This window comes from Rhinatrema bivittatum, chromosome 2 (genome assembly GCF_901001135.1).
Source record: "Rhinatrema bivittatum chromosome 2, aRhiBiv1.1, whole genome shotgun sequence".
Classification (NCBI taxonomy): Eukaryota; Metazoa; Chordata; class Amphibia; order Gymnophiona; family Rhinatrematidae; genus Rhinatrema; species Rhinatrema bivittatum.
Genome location: NC_042616.1, coordinates 293,508,024 through 293,524,091, shown reverse-complemented (window position 1 = coordinate 293,524,091; position 16,068 = coordinate 293,508,024). Strand labels below are relative to the sequence as shown.

The 16,068-nt window shown below is 43.6% G+C and overlaps 1 protein-coding gene across 17 annotated transcripts in view; it reads right to left on the bottom strand.

Moving 5' to 3' along the window:
* CLASP2 (cytoplasmic linker associated protein 2) overlaps positions 1-14,718 on the bottom strand; it is a 963,528-nt gene extending 948,810 nt beyond the window's left edge. For 8 of the 17 annotated variants that reach the window (XM_029589629.1, XM_029589641.1, XM_029589634.1 and 5 more), the window contains exon 1: positions 14,118-14,717. In XM_029589629.1, coding sequence (XP_029445489.1) covers positions 14,118-14,333 — 216 coding nt within the window. In that variant the 5' untranslated portion in view covers positions 14,334-14,717. Of the gene's footprint in view, positions 1-14,117 lie in introns of all 17 variants that reach the window. The other 9 variants (XM_029589622.1, XM_029589627.1, XM_029589623.1 and 6 more) reach the window with 3 other exon arrangements.
* Positions 14,719-16,068: the final 1,350 nt, after the last annotated feature.

Below are 16,068 nucleotides of genomic sequence, written 5' to 3'. Positions count from 1 at the left end.
TCTTGTCTGCTGTGTCTGGGAAGCGGACTGTCGGTAAGACCTATAACGTCGCTGTGTCCTGGCCCTGGTTCTACCGGAAGAAAATGATCTGAAGGAACGCCGTCTATCCTCCGGCAGCCGATGCACCGAATTTTCCCCCAGTGACTTGATGATCTGATCCAGGTCCTCTCCAAATAAGAACTTCCCCCGAAAGGGGAGGGAGCCAAGGCTCGACTTGGAGGAAGCATCCGCTGCCCAGTTGCGAAGCCACAAGAGCCGTCGGGCTGCTACAACCGAAACCATGGACCTCGCCATTACGCGAAAGAGATCATACAGGGCGTCCGCCCCGTATGCTATGGCAGATTCCAGCCGGTCCACCTGGGCGGCCTCTTCGGGGGGCAATTCCTGAGAGGTGAGAAGCTGCTGTACCCAGAGTAAGCTGGCCCTTTGCGCAAGCGAACTGCACATCACGGCCCGCATACCCAGGGCGGAGACTTCGAAGACCCTCTTGAGGAAGGTCTCTAGTTTACGGTCCTGCGTATCCCCGCAGGGCCGTTCCCCCCGTGACCGGGATGGTTGTCCTCTTGGTCACTGCCGACACCGCTGAGTCCACCTTGGGAACCTTGATAAGATCCAAAAAATCCTCAGGGAGCGGGTATAGCTTTTCCATGGCACGTGTGACTTTCAAGGATGCCTCGGGAGTGTCCCACTCCCTGGTGAGAAGCTGTAGGAAGGACTCATGAATAGGGAAAGCCCTTGCTCTAGGACGGAGGGCGGCAAGTACTGGATCTCCTTTGCGAGACGAGGTGGCGACGGCAGGAGCCACAGGGATCGGCGGATCTGGAGGTGGGTCGAGGTCCAGCTCCTGAATAATGTGGTGGATGAGTTCATCAAGCTCTTCTTTTTGAAAAATCCGTAGGGCTCGAGGGTCGTCCCCCTCCGTATGTCCATCCGGATGCGCCTCCGGGGGTTCCGGGGAGACGTCTCTCACCAGCGAAGCCGCCCCCGTGGTACGCCGGGGTGGCACGGGAGAGGGACCCGGCAGGGATCCAGGCGGAACGGACGAGGCGGTGAGGCCAACAGCAAGTTTAGGAACCTTGGGGGAAGGGGCCCCCAGGGGATTAGGCGCCTGCGCTCCCATACCCTGCAAATAAGCCATGTGCATTGCCAGAATAAAGTCAGGTGAGAAAAGTCAGTGAGGAGAGCTGATTGGAATCCCTGGGGGGGGGACCGTCCTGGGAGCCCCGGTCGGGCAAACCTCCCGCCGGGGGCAAAGCCTGTTGAGAGCCAGTGCAACCAATCCTGTCTGCATCTGGGAGTGAGTCCGTCTCACGCTGACCCCCTAAAATGGCCGCCGTTCCCGCCAAAGGCGGCGTCGTGGCCGGCCCGCGCCACCCGGGCTGAGGAGGAGGCAAATCCAAAATCGCACCGGAGGACTGCAGGGTGCCTTCCCCGTCGGGGAAGCACCGCTCACAAAGCCCCTCCCTCAGAAATTGATTTCCCGGCTCGCCGCAGGCCTCACACCTCGAGGACCGCGGCATGTCAGCACCGGGAAAAAGAAAAGCCTCGGGGGGGGGGGGGGGCCAAAGACGAGCTAGTGCCGCGGGGGGGCCTGGAAATGGCCCTAACAACCCGCCGAAGGGGTCCAGTAACTGCGGGGGAAAACCCCCGTTTTAGTTAAGCACACACCCACGGGCGGAGCTTGCGAACCGCGGGACCCCCAACGACGCGTGGAGCGGCCGGAACCACCGGCATCCACGGGGCACCACCAAAAAGAAGCAAACCTGTGGAGAAAGAAACTCAAAAAACTTCCACTTACCCCAAACGGAAGAGGAAAGGAGTACAGAATAGAGAAGGCAAAGCCACAGACACACGCCTCCTCAAAAATTGAAAACTTTTTTTTTTTTTTAAACTTTAAGGATCCAAAATGAAGAGAAACATAAGACAGGGAAATACTGTGGAGAAAAAGAAAGAAATAACTAAAAATGAAGAAACACTGTCAATCTGGGGGAGCTAGTGGATCCCCCCACTCGCATCTGCTGGAGTCAGAAGAATACTGGGCTCCAGCAGAGGGTGCACTACTCTATATGCTGACGCTCTCAAACTCTGTTCTGACTCCATCTGCTGGTCGGGGGATATAACCCACTGTCTGGACTGATCCAGGTACGTACAGGGAATTGAAGTTGAGAAGGTGCATGAAAATGGAATAAAAGAAAAAGTTCATAGAGAGAACAGAGAAAGTGACGAACGCACCCTTCCACCACTAAAATCAGCTGTGAGTAATAAGTCCAGAGGTTGTAAAAATCACCCTCCTCAGAATACAATCATGAGGATATTGCAACCTATAAAACTGGTGTGCAGATATTTGGGCAGTAAACATAGTGCTTTGGAAGATTTTGTTGGCAAAACTGTCTAGAAGCCTTTTCCAGAACAGTTATTCTAGGGAAGTGAATGACCTCAACCTCTGGAGGTATTTGGACCCTCTTTGAAATTTGGCTTTCTAGCCATAGAAACTCCAGTAATAGGTATTTTCAACATTCTTATGGACAGTCTAGATTGTTGTGGACTGGGAGAGCTGCTGAGCCGTACAGGGCATCCATTATTTGGAGGGACCCAAATACTTCTAAGTAAAGGCTTTGACACCAAGTGTTGTCCCTACCTTTTCCCTGAACTTTGATTATGCTACGTGCTCAGAGGTGATATATGGAGGCATACCCAAGAATGGAGGTAGAAGCCCATCTTCTAAATGTGAAGTTGATGAGAGTGAACCACCAACTGTTCTAGGATGAGAAATGAAAATTCCCAGTGAACTGACCCTGATGGATCTGATTTCAATGCCACTGAATGGGAAAATGAAGAACCACACAACAAGGGCTCTAATAATGCCTTCTATCCCCAATGGGCAACTCCCATCTGACGTCCGACTTCAGCAATGCTGGTGAGGAGCTATTAGATTATGTCTTCCATCTCTTAATATAGAGGTAAAGAAAATTGTCGGTAGACCTACAATCTGGTCGAGTGGCTTGATCTGATTTCTGACTTGGCGTTAGTGATGGAACATCCTGTTCTTGGAAAAGGATAGTTTCCCACCCCTCAAGAGAAGGTTTCCTCTATTTATTTATTTATTTATTTATGGAGGTAACAGTATGTAGCATTTCAGAGCTGAAATCTTTAATGGAGCGCAGGGTGAGAATGTGGTTGTTGAATCAAGCATCAGTTACACTTGTCACTGGCCTCAAATAGGCAAGCATGCTTTTTTTTTTGTGCTGTGAAGAAACCTGCTTCCTGAGAGGTTTAGTATGCATGTTGCATGCTTAACATGCGCTTGCTGCACACAATGCGCTCTTGGCGCGCACTTACTGCATGTTTCCTGCTCACTTATGCCTCCTGCAGTTTTCACATCACCTCGTGTGCCTGGAGTGCACAGAGGGTTCCCTCTGCATCTACGTCGACGGTTTTCTCTATCTTAAGTGCGTTGAGGGTTCTTCTGCATCTAGTGCATCAAGGCTTCCCATGTACGCGTCAGTTGCATTGCACCATGTGTCGGGCATGTCTGCCACCTTGCACAGTGGATCGTATGTGTTGAGTGCATCAGTGCGCCAATATGCAGACTCCGGTTTCATGAAAGGCAACCATATTGCTCAACCCAGTGGCATTATTTTGGGCCAATATGGGAGAACTTGAGGAGTTCCTGCTCAACTCCTGTCCCAGCAAGACAGACGAAGCAGCACTATGAAAAAGGAATCTACTGCCACTGCTGAGAGACTTATTCAGTTCTTCGATGCCTAGAGTTACGAGCATGGGACATCTGTCTACAGGCATAACTCCCAAAGCCAAGTGAAAATAATCTTCAGTAAGGTAAGATACCTTACCACAGATGCAGTTCATATCTTCTTGCAGCTATTTTGAGAAAGTATAAGTTTCTTGGATTTTTTTTTTTTTTTTTGGTAACACCAAAACTGCTGCTGAAGGTGCTGCAGTGTAGCAAGGCAACTAAACATCAGAAACTGAAGAAAATAATGAAAAAAAAAAGAAAAGATAGAGATATAGATATATATATATGGAGAGAGACTATACACGTCCGGACTGTGCTCAAACAAAAAAAAAAAACCAAACCAGACAGACAGAAGAGGTTCTTGAGGTAATGCCTGCGCAGGAACACCAGCATATGCTCAGAAGAGCTCAAAGCTCTACTAGCTTGGAGAAAAGTCTGTTTGGTACCAACAAATGATGTCACCCACAGATCATGTCTAATTCAGCCCTGCTTATTGACAGAAAATTTGAAGTACAGTTCACCTGTTGGTGCATGCCCCAGAGAACTTACATTGGAAATCTAAATCCTCCTGGGTCTGAGGTGGAGTACCACACTGGGCATAACAATAGACATTTGCCACAAGAGATGTGAGTTTACGCCACTTTAGATGCAGGAGTTAAATTTCTATGTAAGCTCTCTGAGGCAGGCACCAATCACAAGTTTTCTTTATTTTCCTGAACTGCTGGACAGCACATGCAGTACTAAAGTTTATGTACTGTTCAGCTGTTGATACCCACCCAGACAGCCTATGCTTTATCTAGCTGTAGGTTCATTCTCCAGAGAGCTTTTTTTACTTGCCATTCCTTATCAAAATGGCTTTGAATGAGAGAATGGGTTCACAAGTTGAGATGCACAGCACCAATCTCACATGCAATGCCATTTTGCTAAGGCATGACAACTAAAATCAAAAGTATAATCTCTCTTGGGTGGGCACCTTCAGCTGAACGGTACACACTTTGGTGCTGTGCATTCAAATTTAGATAACTACAAAAATTATGGCAATGTTTACATATATTACACCGCTAAAGAATCAATATATTACAGTGACATCCTGTTCAGTTTTAAATGCCCCCCAGATTGTTTATGCTTTGATTTTACTTGTCAATCTCTGCCAAAAGGGCCTCGGATGCAAGAATTTGCTCTTTGGGATGGGCACTTACAGCTAGCTGAACAAAATGTAAGCTCCCCGGGGTGGGTATCTACAATTAAACAGTAAGTCAAAGTTAGATGCACAATGCTGGGATACTGTTCAAATGTAGGTACCCTCACTAAGAGCACTGGAAACTAAACTCCTGGGTCCAAGGGGGAGTAAACTCACATTTCTGATGGCCAAAGTTGTTAAATTGCTGTGCCCAATGTGGTAGAAGCACTACCACACTGGGACCATCAATAGTATAATATGGCAACCAGAACTTGAGGTACGTTTTTTACTCCTGCTCTGACCCAGGAGTTAAATTTCCAGCACTAAGAAAATGTGCTTTAAGCCATCTGCCCTTTAATGCACTTCCCTGAATTGCTAAGAAATAGCTAATGCCTTCTTTTACACGGTATTTGCATGCACCCGCACTAATCTTAGGAGTTAAAATCTCTATTACATACCAGAGTTAACTCTTGTCAGAAAAAAAATGAGTGCTAAAAGAGGAATGAAAACCTGCACTAACATTAGTGCCTCTTATTACATCAGCCCCCTTCCTAGCTACAGCATGAGCCCTGGAATGAAGGAATTAATGGGCAGCATACAGGACATAGATAGCCGAGACCACTTTGTGCAGCACATTTAATGCGCGCAACACCTCCTCATCTTCCCTGTCTGAGTCCTTCAAGCCTCTGTTTTAACCCAAGAGTAAATGAGACAGGGATAGCATGAACTGAGCACTGGATGAGACTCACTTTATGTGCTGGGAACTGCAGCAGTTGAAGGAGCTCTGGCAGCCATATGCAGCAGCCAAGCTAACTGAGTCAGCGGCCCACACCACACAGACTTCTCCCTCCTCCTGTGGAACTAGTGCATTGTGATGCTTTCATATGCATCTTTGCCCTCCTTTCTTTCTTTTAAATTTGGAAGAGAGACTAGTGGGGCTTCTGGTGCTTCCCTAGCTTTTCCTCTGGCCACGAGTCTCTTATGTCTTCAAGGCCTGCTCCATGGAGGTCGGTGTGCCAAACTACATTTTTGTTAACACAGGTGTGCCTTAGGTATGAAAAGGTTGGGAAATACTGATTTATGGCACTATTTGAGATAATTTCATTACAGTAGCTTTATAAAAAACATAGTAGAAATAGATGTCTCTTGCTGAGCTACCTTTAGAAATATTCAAATTTAGATCCAACCTTGACCGCAACATCTGTGAGAAATTACCTAATACTGTGAAATATTCAACATTATTCTAGACAATATGTGATCTCCCTTCATAAAATGTAGAAGCCTCTGTAAACACAGCCAACAGAAAGCTCTACCCTTTTAAAGAGAAATTCCTCTCTCAAACTTGGCTCAATCCTTCACTTTAAAAACTGAAACCAGAACAATGATTACAGTGCAGCTAACAAACGGGCCGATACAGTAAAGTCCGCGGGAGAGCAGGCGCTCGGTCCACGCACAGGCAAATTAGGCCCGGCGGTAAAAACGGAGGCGCTAGGGACACTAGCGCGTCCCTAGCGCCTCCTTTTGGACCGGAGCGGCGGCTGTCAGCGGGTTTGACAGCCGACGCTCAATTTTGCCGGTGTTGGTTCTCGAGCCTGCTGACAGCCACGAGTTCGGAAACCGGACGCCAGCAAAATTGAGCATCCGGTTTTCGACCCGCAAGCAGACATTTTGTTTTCTGAATCGTGTGGGAATACCTAACAGGGCCATCAACATGCATTTGCATGTTGCGGGCGCCTTTAGGTTCGGGGAGTTGGACGCGCGTTTTCGGCCCCTTACTGAATAAGGGGTAACGCTAGCGCGTTGAAAACGCACGTCCAATAGAGGGTTAACCGTGCGCTCCATCAGAGCGCAATGTACTGTATCGGCCCAAAATACAGGTCCATGAACTGAAACAACAAAAAACGATAATCAAGCAATTTCCATATGCAGGTCCAGCAGGACCTTAACCATAAAAAGAGATACCCTGACAACAATGACCTTCAGATAAAACACATTTTGGACTGGTCTACACTGGCAAAAAGGCAGATAGACTTTTTAATTTTTAAATCCAGGAAAAAAGGATAACAATGGGGGAGTAGCACACTGATACAAAGCCTTTCACCTCTGGATAAGTTGTTAGACTGGATTTGATCCTTTATGGCGCCATTCTCGGTCAGGCCAAATACCTATTGTGCCCAGTAATGGAGTCACTTGGAAGTACCCAGCAAATCCTAATGAGCAGATCTATACCCTGTTGCCCACTCCCACAAGTATGAAGTAGCAATTCCCACATCTACCTGGCAATTCATTAATGGACCTGTCCCACCACAAACTTATCCGATTTTTTTTTTTTTTTTAGCTTAGCTCAATAGTGACCAGATACTACTATCCTCTGAAAGCCTATGTAAAATGAATTGGTTCTCCCAATCCATTTCTCAGTGGATAAGGGTCCACAGCAAATGAAAAACAAAAAACACAGACCATAGTTGCTTCTGACATCTTGGTTAACAGCCCCAGACGAGGTCAAGTAAATTAAACAGATCCTTTAACACTTTAGAAACAATCTTTTCAGAGTAGGGCTGAGACATACTGATAGGACAAAATGGGGGAACTCCACTCTGTTCTGAATATATACAAAGGATGCTTTTCTCTATAGAAACAAAGAATATGATGATAGATAAGGTGCACCCTACCCATCTAGTCTACCCTTTCCTTATGCAATCCTCCAGCACTTACCCAGTCTCAAGATTTAGCTTCACTTCCATTCTAAGCAACTTGTGTGCTTACCCTATGCCCTCTGAAATAGTTACTACTTTGGTCTTCACATGGAGAGACTACTTTATGCACCCATTGCTCTTTCTTGACATAAAGACCCAGTGTAATCAGCCTGCTACCTTTCATATGTAGCAAGTTCACTATAACATTTAAAACAAATAACACATTTCCTAAACTGGATCAGTTTACGACTATGAAAAGGAACCTGTCTTATTGCATTATTTCTAAATGGTTTGGGGTTTTTGGGTTTTTTTTACTTAAGTGCCATAGCTCACTAATCTTGTAAATACATTCTTCTTTTCAGAAAAGCACTTAGAAATAAGTAAACCTTTACAGCAAGGCTGCAGAAAAGCTTGCCAAAAGGAAGAGCTATCTGAGAAATGCACAATCAAATCAATGGAGAAATAAAAAAAGTCAGACCACAAGAGCAACACTGCCACCCAGATACCCAATACAATTAAACCTTGCCACACAGTAGCCGAATTCCATCTTCCCATTTATTTCAAACATCAAAATGCAAATACCTGCAAATCTGTAACACCTACAAGTAAATATTTATTCTCCCCTTACAGTCATTAATGCTTTACTGTAATCCAGCCAAAATTGCAGCAGAGGGAAGAAGCATGACTCACAGCTCAAATGCGCCACAGTACAGCATTAAGGAAGCTCAGCTCAGCTTAGTCAGCTAAAATTGAAAGCATTTCTGAAAGATATCCTGAGCTGATCAGATTTATGCACAGGACCCTACAATGTTGTGCAAACCAAAATAAGACAGGGGTGTGTGTATATACTGCAATACAGTACTTGCATAACAGAATGAAAGGAATTAGAATGCATTCCTGTAATATGTTAACAACTGACCCCAGTTACTGTGCCATGGGAAAGGTTAGGAAAAAGATCTAAATGTGATAGGTTTAAACCTATCTTGTATATGTTTTTGTGTGATATTTTAAATGCTTGGTCTACAGTACACACATTCAGCTGAGCAGCCCAATGAAGTTTACAGAAAAGCAGAAAATACTGCTTTTCTGTACTTCCTCAGACTTAATATCAAGGTAATATTAAGTCAGAGGAACAAAAAGGCCAGAACATAAAACAATAAATAAATAAATAAATAAATAAAACGTGTGCCAACGGTCAGGTTAGGAAAAAGGGACACTCAATTAACGAGCATCCCTTTTCCTAACCCGCTGACAGCCAACCTCTCCTGGGCGCCCGCTGCTGAGGAAGTGCTAGGGGCACACATTTGTCCCTAGCGCCTCCTTGGCAGCGCGATCCCTCATTTAAATATTTGATCGCTCACCCAGGAGAGGCAGCTGGGGGGCACATTAGAAAAGCGGGCGCTCAAAATTGACCACCCATTTTCCCCGCTGATTTATTGGGATTGGCCTGACTACATGCCTAGTCATGTATACCCACACTATAATAGCTCTTTGGTCCACCAAATACTAACCCATGCTTATTAGGAGTGACACTTCCGACATTGCTCACCACTGAGAACTCTTAAGATCACAAAACAAAGGTGCCTTCTACTTGGAACACACACCTAACGCAAATAAGAAACCAAATGTTTTCCACAGCAGGCCCCAAGGTTGTGGAACTCCCTTCCAGAGTCATTACACCAGTTAACAGAGAGAAAGAATTTCAAATGTAAACCAAAAACATGGCTCTTTAGAAAAACATACGATTTAACATAAAATACCAATATACTGAAAATTCAACGTCAGTACCAGAGATAATGGTAGTGAAGTGAACAATAATTAATGAATGATGTACAGTGTATAGGCAGTAGAACTAGAATCTGCATTTGCTGTAATGTCGACTTTGAAAATGTATGAATTTGAAGTAGTCTATAAATCTGCTGTCGTGTTGACCTAGACTATGAATGCTGGCACAGAATGTGATTGTTCACCAAGATTATGAAAGCTGATTTTGTAAACCGTTGCGATCTTATTCTGGAACGACGGTATATAAAACATCTAAACAAATAAATAAAGATACCTCCTCTGCAACTGGAGCAGCTCCTTGGAGCCCAACATGACACTGCACAGCACTGCTACTGAACCAACCCTGCATACTATTTATTTATTTATTTATTTCGGATTTTTATATACCGACGTTCTCAATACAGGTATCGAATCAGGTCGGTTTACATAGAACAAAACTGTCGCAATAGGGCGTTACATTAAACAGCGTTTCTTAACATATGAGTAGCATATAACATATAACATAAATATAAATAATATAAATTAGATATTACATATACAATAATAATAATAACTCGTCAACAGGACGTGGATAAATATAGGGAATGTTTAAAACGTGAATAAATATCTTGAATAATTAAAGGGGTAGCCTAGAATGTGATATGTGGGTTCATAGACCTTGTTGATGTGCAAAAAGTCCGAGTTATGCATGGTTTAAAGAAGACTGATGAATCAGAGAAGGAGTCTTAAACAGGTGTGTTGTTCAGATCTGGCGTGGTTGGTTCTATATAAAACTTTTTATCACAGCAAATGTTTAATTCTTCTGATGATTGTAGTTGTACATTCTTTTTAAAGTGAGGAGTGTTCTGATTTAATACCACAGCAACAGAAAGACTCCTGGGATTGGAAAGTTCAAAGCATGACTCCTACTTGACTATGTGCGACCTTACCCAAATGTTGACTGTTTCTTTCCTTCAGAAATTGTCATGCAATTCAAATACCAAAATCAGTAGTTTGACTTTCTATACCACAGGCTATGTAAGTTCTTAAATACTATATCTGTGAAACACAGAGATTCAATTTGAATGAAAAGTACTATACAGATGTGTAGTGCAGGACTGACCTAGTGCTTATAGCAGCATAAGCCAGAGTTCAGATTCCACTGATGCTTCTTGTGACCCTGGGTAAATCACATCATTTACCAAGCTTTTTCTCCCAAACACAGAATTGGAAAAATGCCTTAGTAAATCAGGACCTTACTTTATAAACTTTCTGTGGACAAATATTTAATGCACCTACATGTAACTCACCTTGAGCTACCAACGATAAAACATAAATTAAATCCAAATACATATATACAGATTCTGTAGTCCTCATCTTCCCCATTGTATCATCAGCTGACCTTCTGCAAATTTTTTTTTAAATACAGGTTTTCTTGGGTTCTGAAAAAAAGGCAGCCTCGTGTTTGAAACAATTCAACGTTTTCAAGCTGGTAATGGATTACCCCCTAACCAGTCTGGTTTTCAGGATATCCATCACAAATATGCATGACTTAGATCTGCACAATGTAAGCAGATCATATAAACTTCTCTCATACATAGTCACTGCAGATATCCTGAATACCAGCTTGAGAAACACCAGAATAATGGATCGAAAAGCAGGAGATTTTGTTTCAAATCCTGTTTCTGCCACTGTCACTTGACTTTGGGCCATATTTACTAAGCTTTACCCCCCCCCCCATATACAGGAAAAAAAAGCTTTAGGAAATAAATATACTTTACTTCCAACTGATTTAAGTACTCAAATTGTAAACTTGAGGCAGAAAGTCATTGTACCTATAAATTTTTTGTAAAGTATCCTATTCTAGGACACTATATAGAGATTGAAATCATGATGAAAACATTTTGAGGCCTGTAACCTGTCACCATGCCCACATGGAAAAGCCATCGCTGGAGTCTGACCCTGAGATAGGGGAAGGCACCCCCACTGAAACTGCAAAAGAAGAGTTGCAGGGGAAGAAAGGAGAGTGTAAGGTTGGGTGAAAGGAGACAGTAAATCATGGCAAAAAAACAGAAACAAAAAAAAATACAAATTGCTTATAAAATTGCTTATAAACTGCACATACAAAAATTAGTCTACGAACTGCATTGCCCCTGGCTCTGGTGCTTAAACTTCATACATTTTCCAGCCCAAACAAATAATAAATTCTCAAAAAATAATTTAAAGGAACTATAAAAGGAGGTTAATTCTAAGCACCAAGAAAAAGGTGAATAATAAATTTTATGCCAAAATATGAGCTACAATCCCTTATAGCAAGACTGGCATTGTTATACACAGATTTCAAATTTCTTATATGTAGGGGAAGAGGGGTGTTTTCTGATAAAACTGAGAAATGGGAGCCCTTATTATAGTATATTTCACTGTAAACACTGATATATGATATAAATACCGTTGTCCCAGTACTCTCTCAATTCCTCTTTGCCACTTTCATCAATCTCCCATTCCATTCTCCTTCCCCTGCTCCCAACACTAACTACAGGTACTGCAACTTCAGGATCCGCATGGCTTATCAGCGCTTATCTTATACAACAAGAACAAGCACCATGAGGCCCAATCTCACCAAGCACCACACAAATCCAAAAGCTGCAGTAGCTGCAGCAAAGTGGTGCCAGCAGCAGGAATAGGAGCGGGAGGATTAGAGCATTAGAAAATAAAAAAGTGTGCCATGCTGAGTCAGACCCATCATCCAATGAGCCCAGTATCCTCTCTCTCAACATGAGCCAAACCAGGTATCCAACAGACTTTGGGGGAAGTCCATTTTTGTTGTTTATTCCCAGAGTAGTAGATTGTGATCCCTCAAGTCTACCTGCCTAATAATTTTCAATGGATCTGTCCCCAAGAAACTTGACCAAACCTTTTATAAAACACTGTTTTATATTAATCTTGACCACATCTTCCAGAAACAAATTACACAGCATAATTGTGTGCTGACTGAAATGATAGTTTCTTAAAATTTATTTTAAATCTACTGCCAGTTATTTTCATGGAGCATCCCTTAGTTCAGTGTTTCCCAATCCATTCTTAGAGGCACACCTAGCCAGATGGGTTTTCAGGATGTCCATAATGAATATGCATGAGAGAGAGTTTTGTATACCCTGGGTCTCCAATAAATGCAAATCTTCTCTCATGCATATTCATTGTGGCAATCCTGAAAATCAGACTGAATAAATATGCCTCCAGGAGAAGGTTAGGAAACACCATCTTAGTCCTACTACTGTTTAAAAGGGTAACTTGTTCTGCACCACTCATTTTATAAACTTGTATCTCCTCTCAGTTGTCTCTTCTTCACGCTGAAGAGCCCTAACTTAATAAGGACCCCTGCTTTGGGTTATTTTATTTTTCTCAGAAATTTCAATGACATGGGAGAAAAATTTATGGAAAAGTCATTTTTGGCTTGAGGAAATGCACCATTGTCATGGACTTTAATAGTGCAGTATGTGCAATGTTGATGTTCTAGCAAATTATGGATGCAGCTTTGTACATCACCTTGTGCTTCAGTTGAAGCAACTAATACATTTTAACAAACAAAAACAAATCTTTTTTCATAACAGATCTATTCCATCTCCTTTATGATTTTTGTTGCCCTTCTCTGAACCTTTTCTAGTTCTACTATATAATTTGAGAGATGAGGCACCAGAACTATACACAACACGCAAGGGATAACAGTCACACTTTGGAGTTTTAAAGAGCCACTATGATTTTCTCAATTTTATTTTCCATTTCCTTCCAAATCATTCCTAACTGACCATTTAGTACTAATGTGTTTCCCATGTTTTTACTATTTACCAACCCACAGTAAGACTTCGCCTGGTATCATATGGTTAAGGCTTAGCTGACTTGTACTGCACTGGGATTTTCAGATGGCATTTTATAAAGTCCCTCAGGAAAATAAAAGAGAGAGACATGGGATTATTTACACTTTAAGAGAAATTTAGATTAGTAAATGAAGACTTCTCTTTGCTAAATCCATGCTGGCCATTACCCACTGTGCCTTATTTACCTATATGCTCAGTAATTCTATTCTTAATAGCATCCATTATTTTACCTTGTAACAAAAATATAAATGCTTAAAAAAGAGAATCTCTATTTGTTATGTATACTATTTAAAAGTTGTGAATATCTTTTTATTTAATATTGAATTTTTTTGTGGCATACAATATGCTTTAATAGAGAAACACCGGTCTTATAAAAGTACATCATAACCTACAAAGTACATACAGTTTTCGCCAGAATTAGTATGGTTACTTCAACTATATTTACTAAAACACCAACAGACAGGATGTTTAGAACCTCTGCTACTGAATCGGAAAACACTAGTTTCACAGAAAGTGCAGTTCACCCTGAACTAAATGTTAAACTATGCAGTGGAAACAAGTTTTCACAAGCAACTGTACAGCACTTATTCTTCACTGTGATCTAAAGGTTTTGATTGTGGTTCTTTTAGGGGGAGAGGGGGGTGAGAAAATTAACCAGTCACAAAACAAATAGCTACATGATTTACAAAATATGGAGCTCTCTCAAAAGCTCATCACCACACCTCCCGAACACAACTTCAAAAAGAAATAATAGGGGATAACACAGAATCAATTAAGAGGGAAAAGTTTCTCACAACTTCCAAAAGCACAAGAAAACTTTGCAATGTCAAAACGTGGGGCTCTCTCACCTTGTAGTTACTAGAGCTGAGCCAGCCCGTCAGCTCGTCCAGGGTCGCCTCCAGGCGCTGCGGTTCGTGCAGCGGCCCCAGCTCGGGTCCGGCCCGAGACAGGAGGGCGAGCAGTTCGTGGCCCAGCTGCAGCCGGCGCGAAACGTCCTTGTGGGGCTGCAGCAGCTGCCGCTGGAGCTGATCGAGCAGCGGTCCCGGCTCCCCAGACACCTCCATACCCGGACGGCGAGAAAGGCAGACCGAAGACACCCTTGCCCCGGGGGAGTCGAGCCCGAAATGCTCTTATTTCTTCAACGTCCTCCGATTTAAGAATTTAAAATGAGAAAAACTTAAAACTGAAAAAAATAAAATCACCTCCCGCACCGCTGGGGGAGGGTGACGGGGGTGCACAATGTGGGTCCCAGCGCAACGTCCTCCTCTCAGTGACCGGCCCCCCGAGCCGACGCCAGAAGCGAAAGAAAGTGATAACTGAATACCAAGACCGGGAGGAGGAGAAACAGGAGGATTATTATTAATATTCGTTCTCCACCTCTCCGCGCCGGACACTGCAAAAAAAAAAAAAGAAAGAAAAGCGGCAGCTGCGACGCGCGCGCCAGACCTCCAGCTCCTCTCGTTTTCACCTTGCGCGGGACAAAACTCCGGTCAGTAACCGCGCGCCGCAGCTCCCGTAGAGCACGTGAAGGGGGGGGGGGTGGGGGGGAAACGTGGGAGTTCTTCAGTGCTGGAAGCTGGGGTTTCGCCGCGCGTGCTCACTCGTTCTCCCTCGGAGGCGGGAGCCACGCGCCCCCCTCACATCAGAAGCCCTCCCTTCCGTGCCTCAACCTCGATGAGTGCCGCTGAAGGTTGGAAGAGGCTTTTTTTTTTTTTTTATTATTGTTGTTGTTCTTGTTTAAAAGGGACTGGGTGGAGGGTTAAAGAAAAAAAAAGTATTGCGCCCAACTTGACGAGCCGCAAAGCAATGGACCAGGGGCGGCATTTGCTTGAAAGTTGGCGTTTACGCACTTGAGCAGTCGAGGTCCCAAATCCTCAGCCTTATAGAGAGGTTTACTATAGTGTGATATGGCATTATTGCGCGATATTTGCGTGTTAGGTATACAAGTTAAAACATCACAAAAGCCAATTTTATGCAAATGATGGTCCCCTTTCATTGCTTGTGTTAACGCTCATTGTGGAAAGAATTAATGCAAAAAATAATTACATGTTTTCAATTTGCGTTATTTTACTTTTAGACAAAATAACACGGAAAAACGATAATATCGCATTTTCTTTTTATCTCTCCAGACATATCTACAGAGACCTGCAGCACCAATAAAAAAGCCTAGGCTTCCAGGAGTCACAATGAGGCAGCTATTTAGTGGTGTTGGCACACTGGATGGTTCAGGCAGCTATTCAGCGCCAAGAGGGAAGGGAGGCAGAAATGCCACTTAGGGAAGGCCCAGCACTGGGGGCAGAGCAGGAACAGGTGGGGCAGCAGGGCCCAGTTCAAGGATTGCCACGCAGGAGGCCAAGCAAGGCCCACTCCACATTACTGGCTATTACAGAGGAGTCCATGAGCAAGAGGTACCACTTGAGCACTCCAGCCATAATGGAATTATATGAAGACCTAAAAGGAGACCTTGCATACCTTGGCTTGTGAAACTGTTGTGTTGCCTATATTTCATGGTTTCGGGGTCTTTCCAAACATCTGTAGGCAGGGGCAGATTGCAGAAAAATAGTGTGTGGGAATTTTTGGCAAAAACCAGCCCATGGGCTGACTTCCTTGTGCTTTCCATGCAGTGTGTCTTTCAATAGTTCCCAAAAAGCATGACAAACTGACCCTTCAGAGGTACATCATGTGACCTGGAGCCTGACAGAACTAAAGCAAAATATTTTCAACATGTATTTCACATTTTTTCCTAAATGACTAAGTAATGGAGCACACCCAAGACCAAGGGTGAGAAATATACATCTG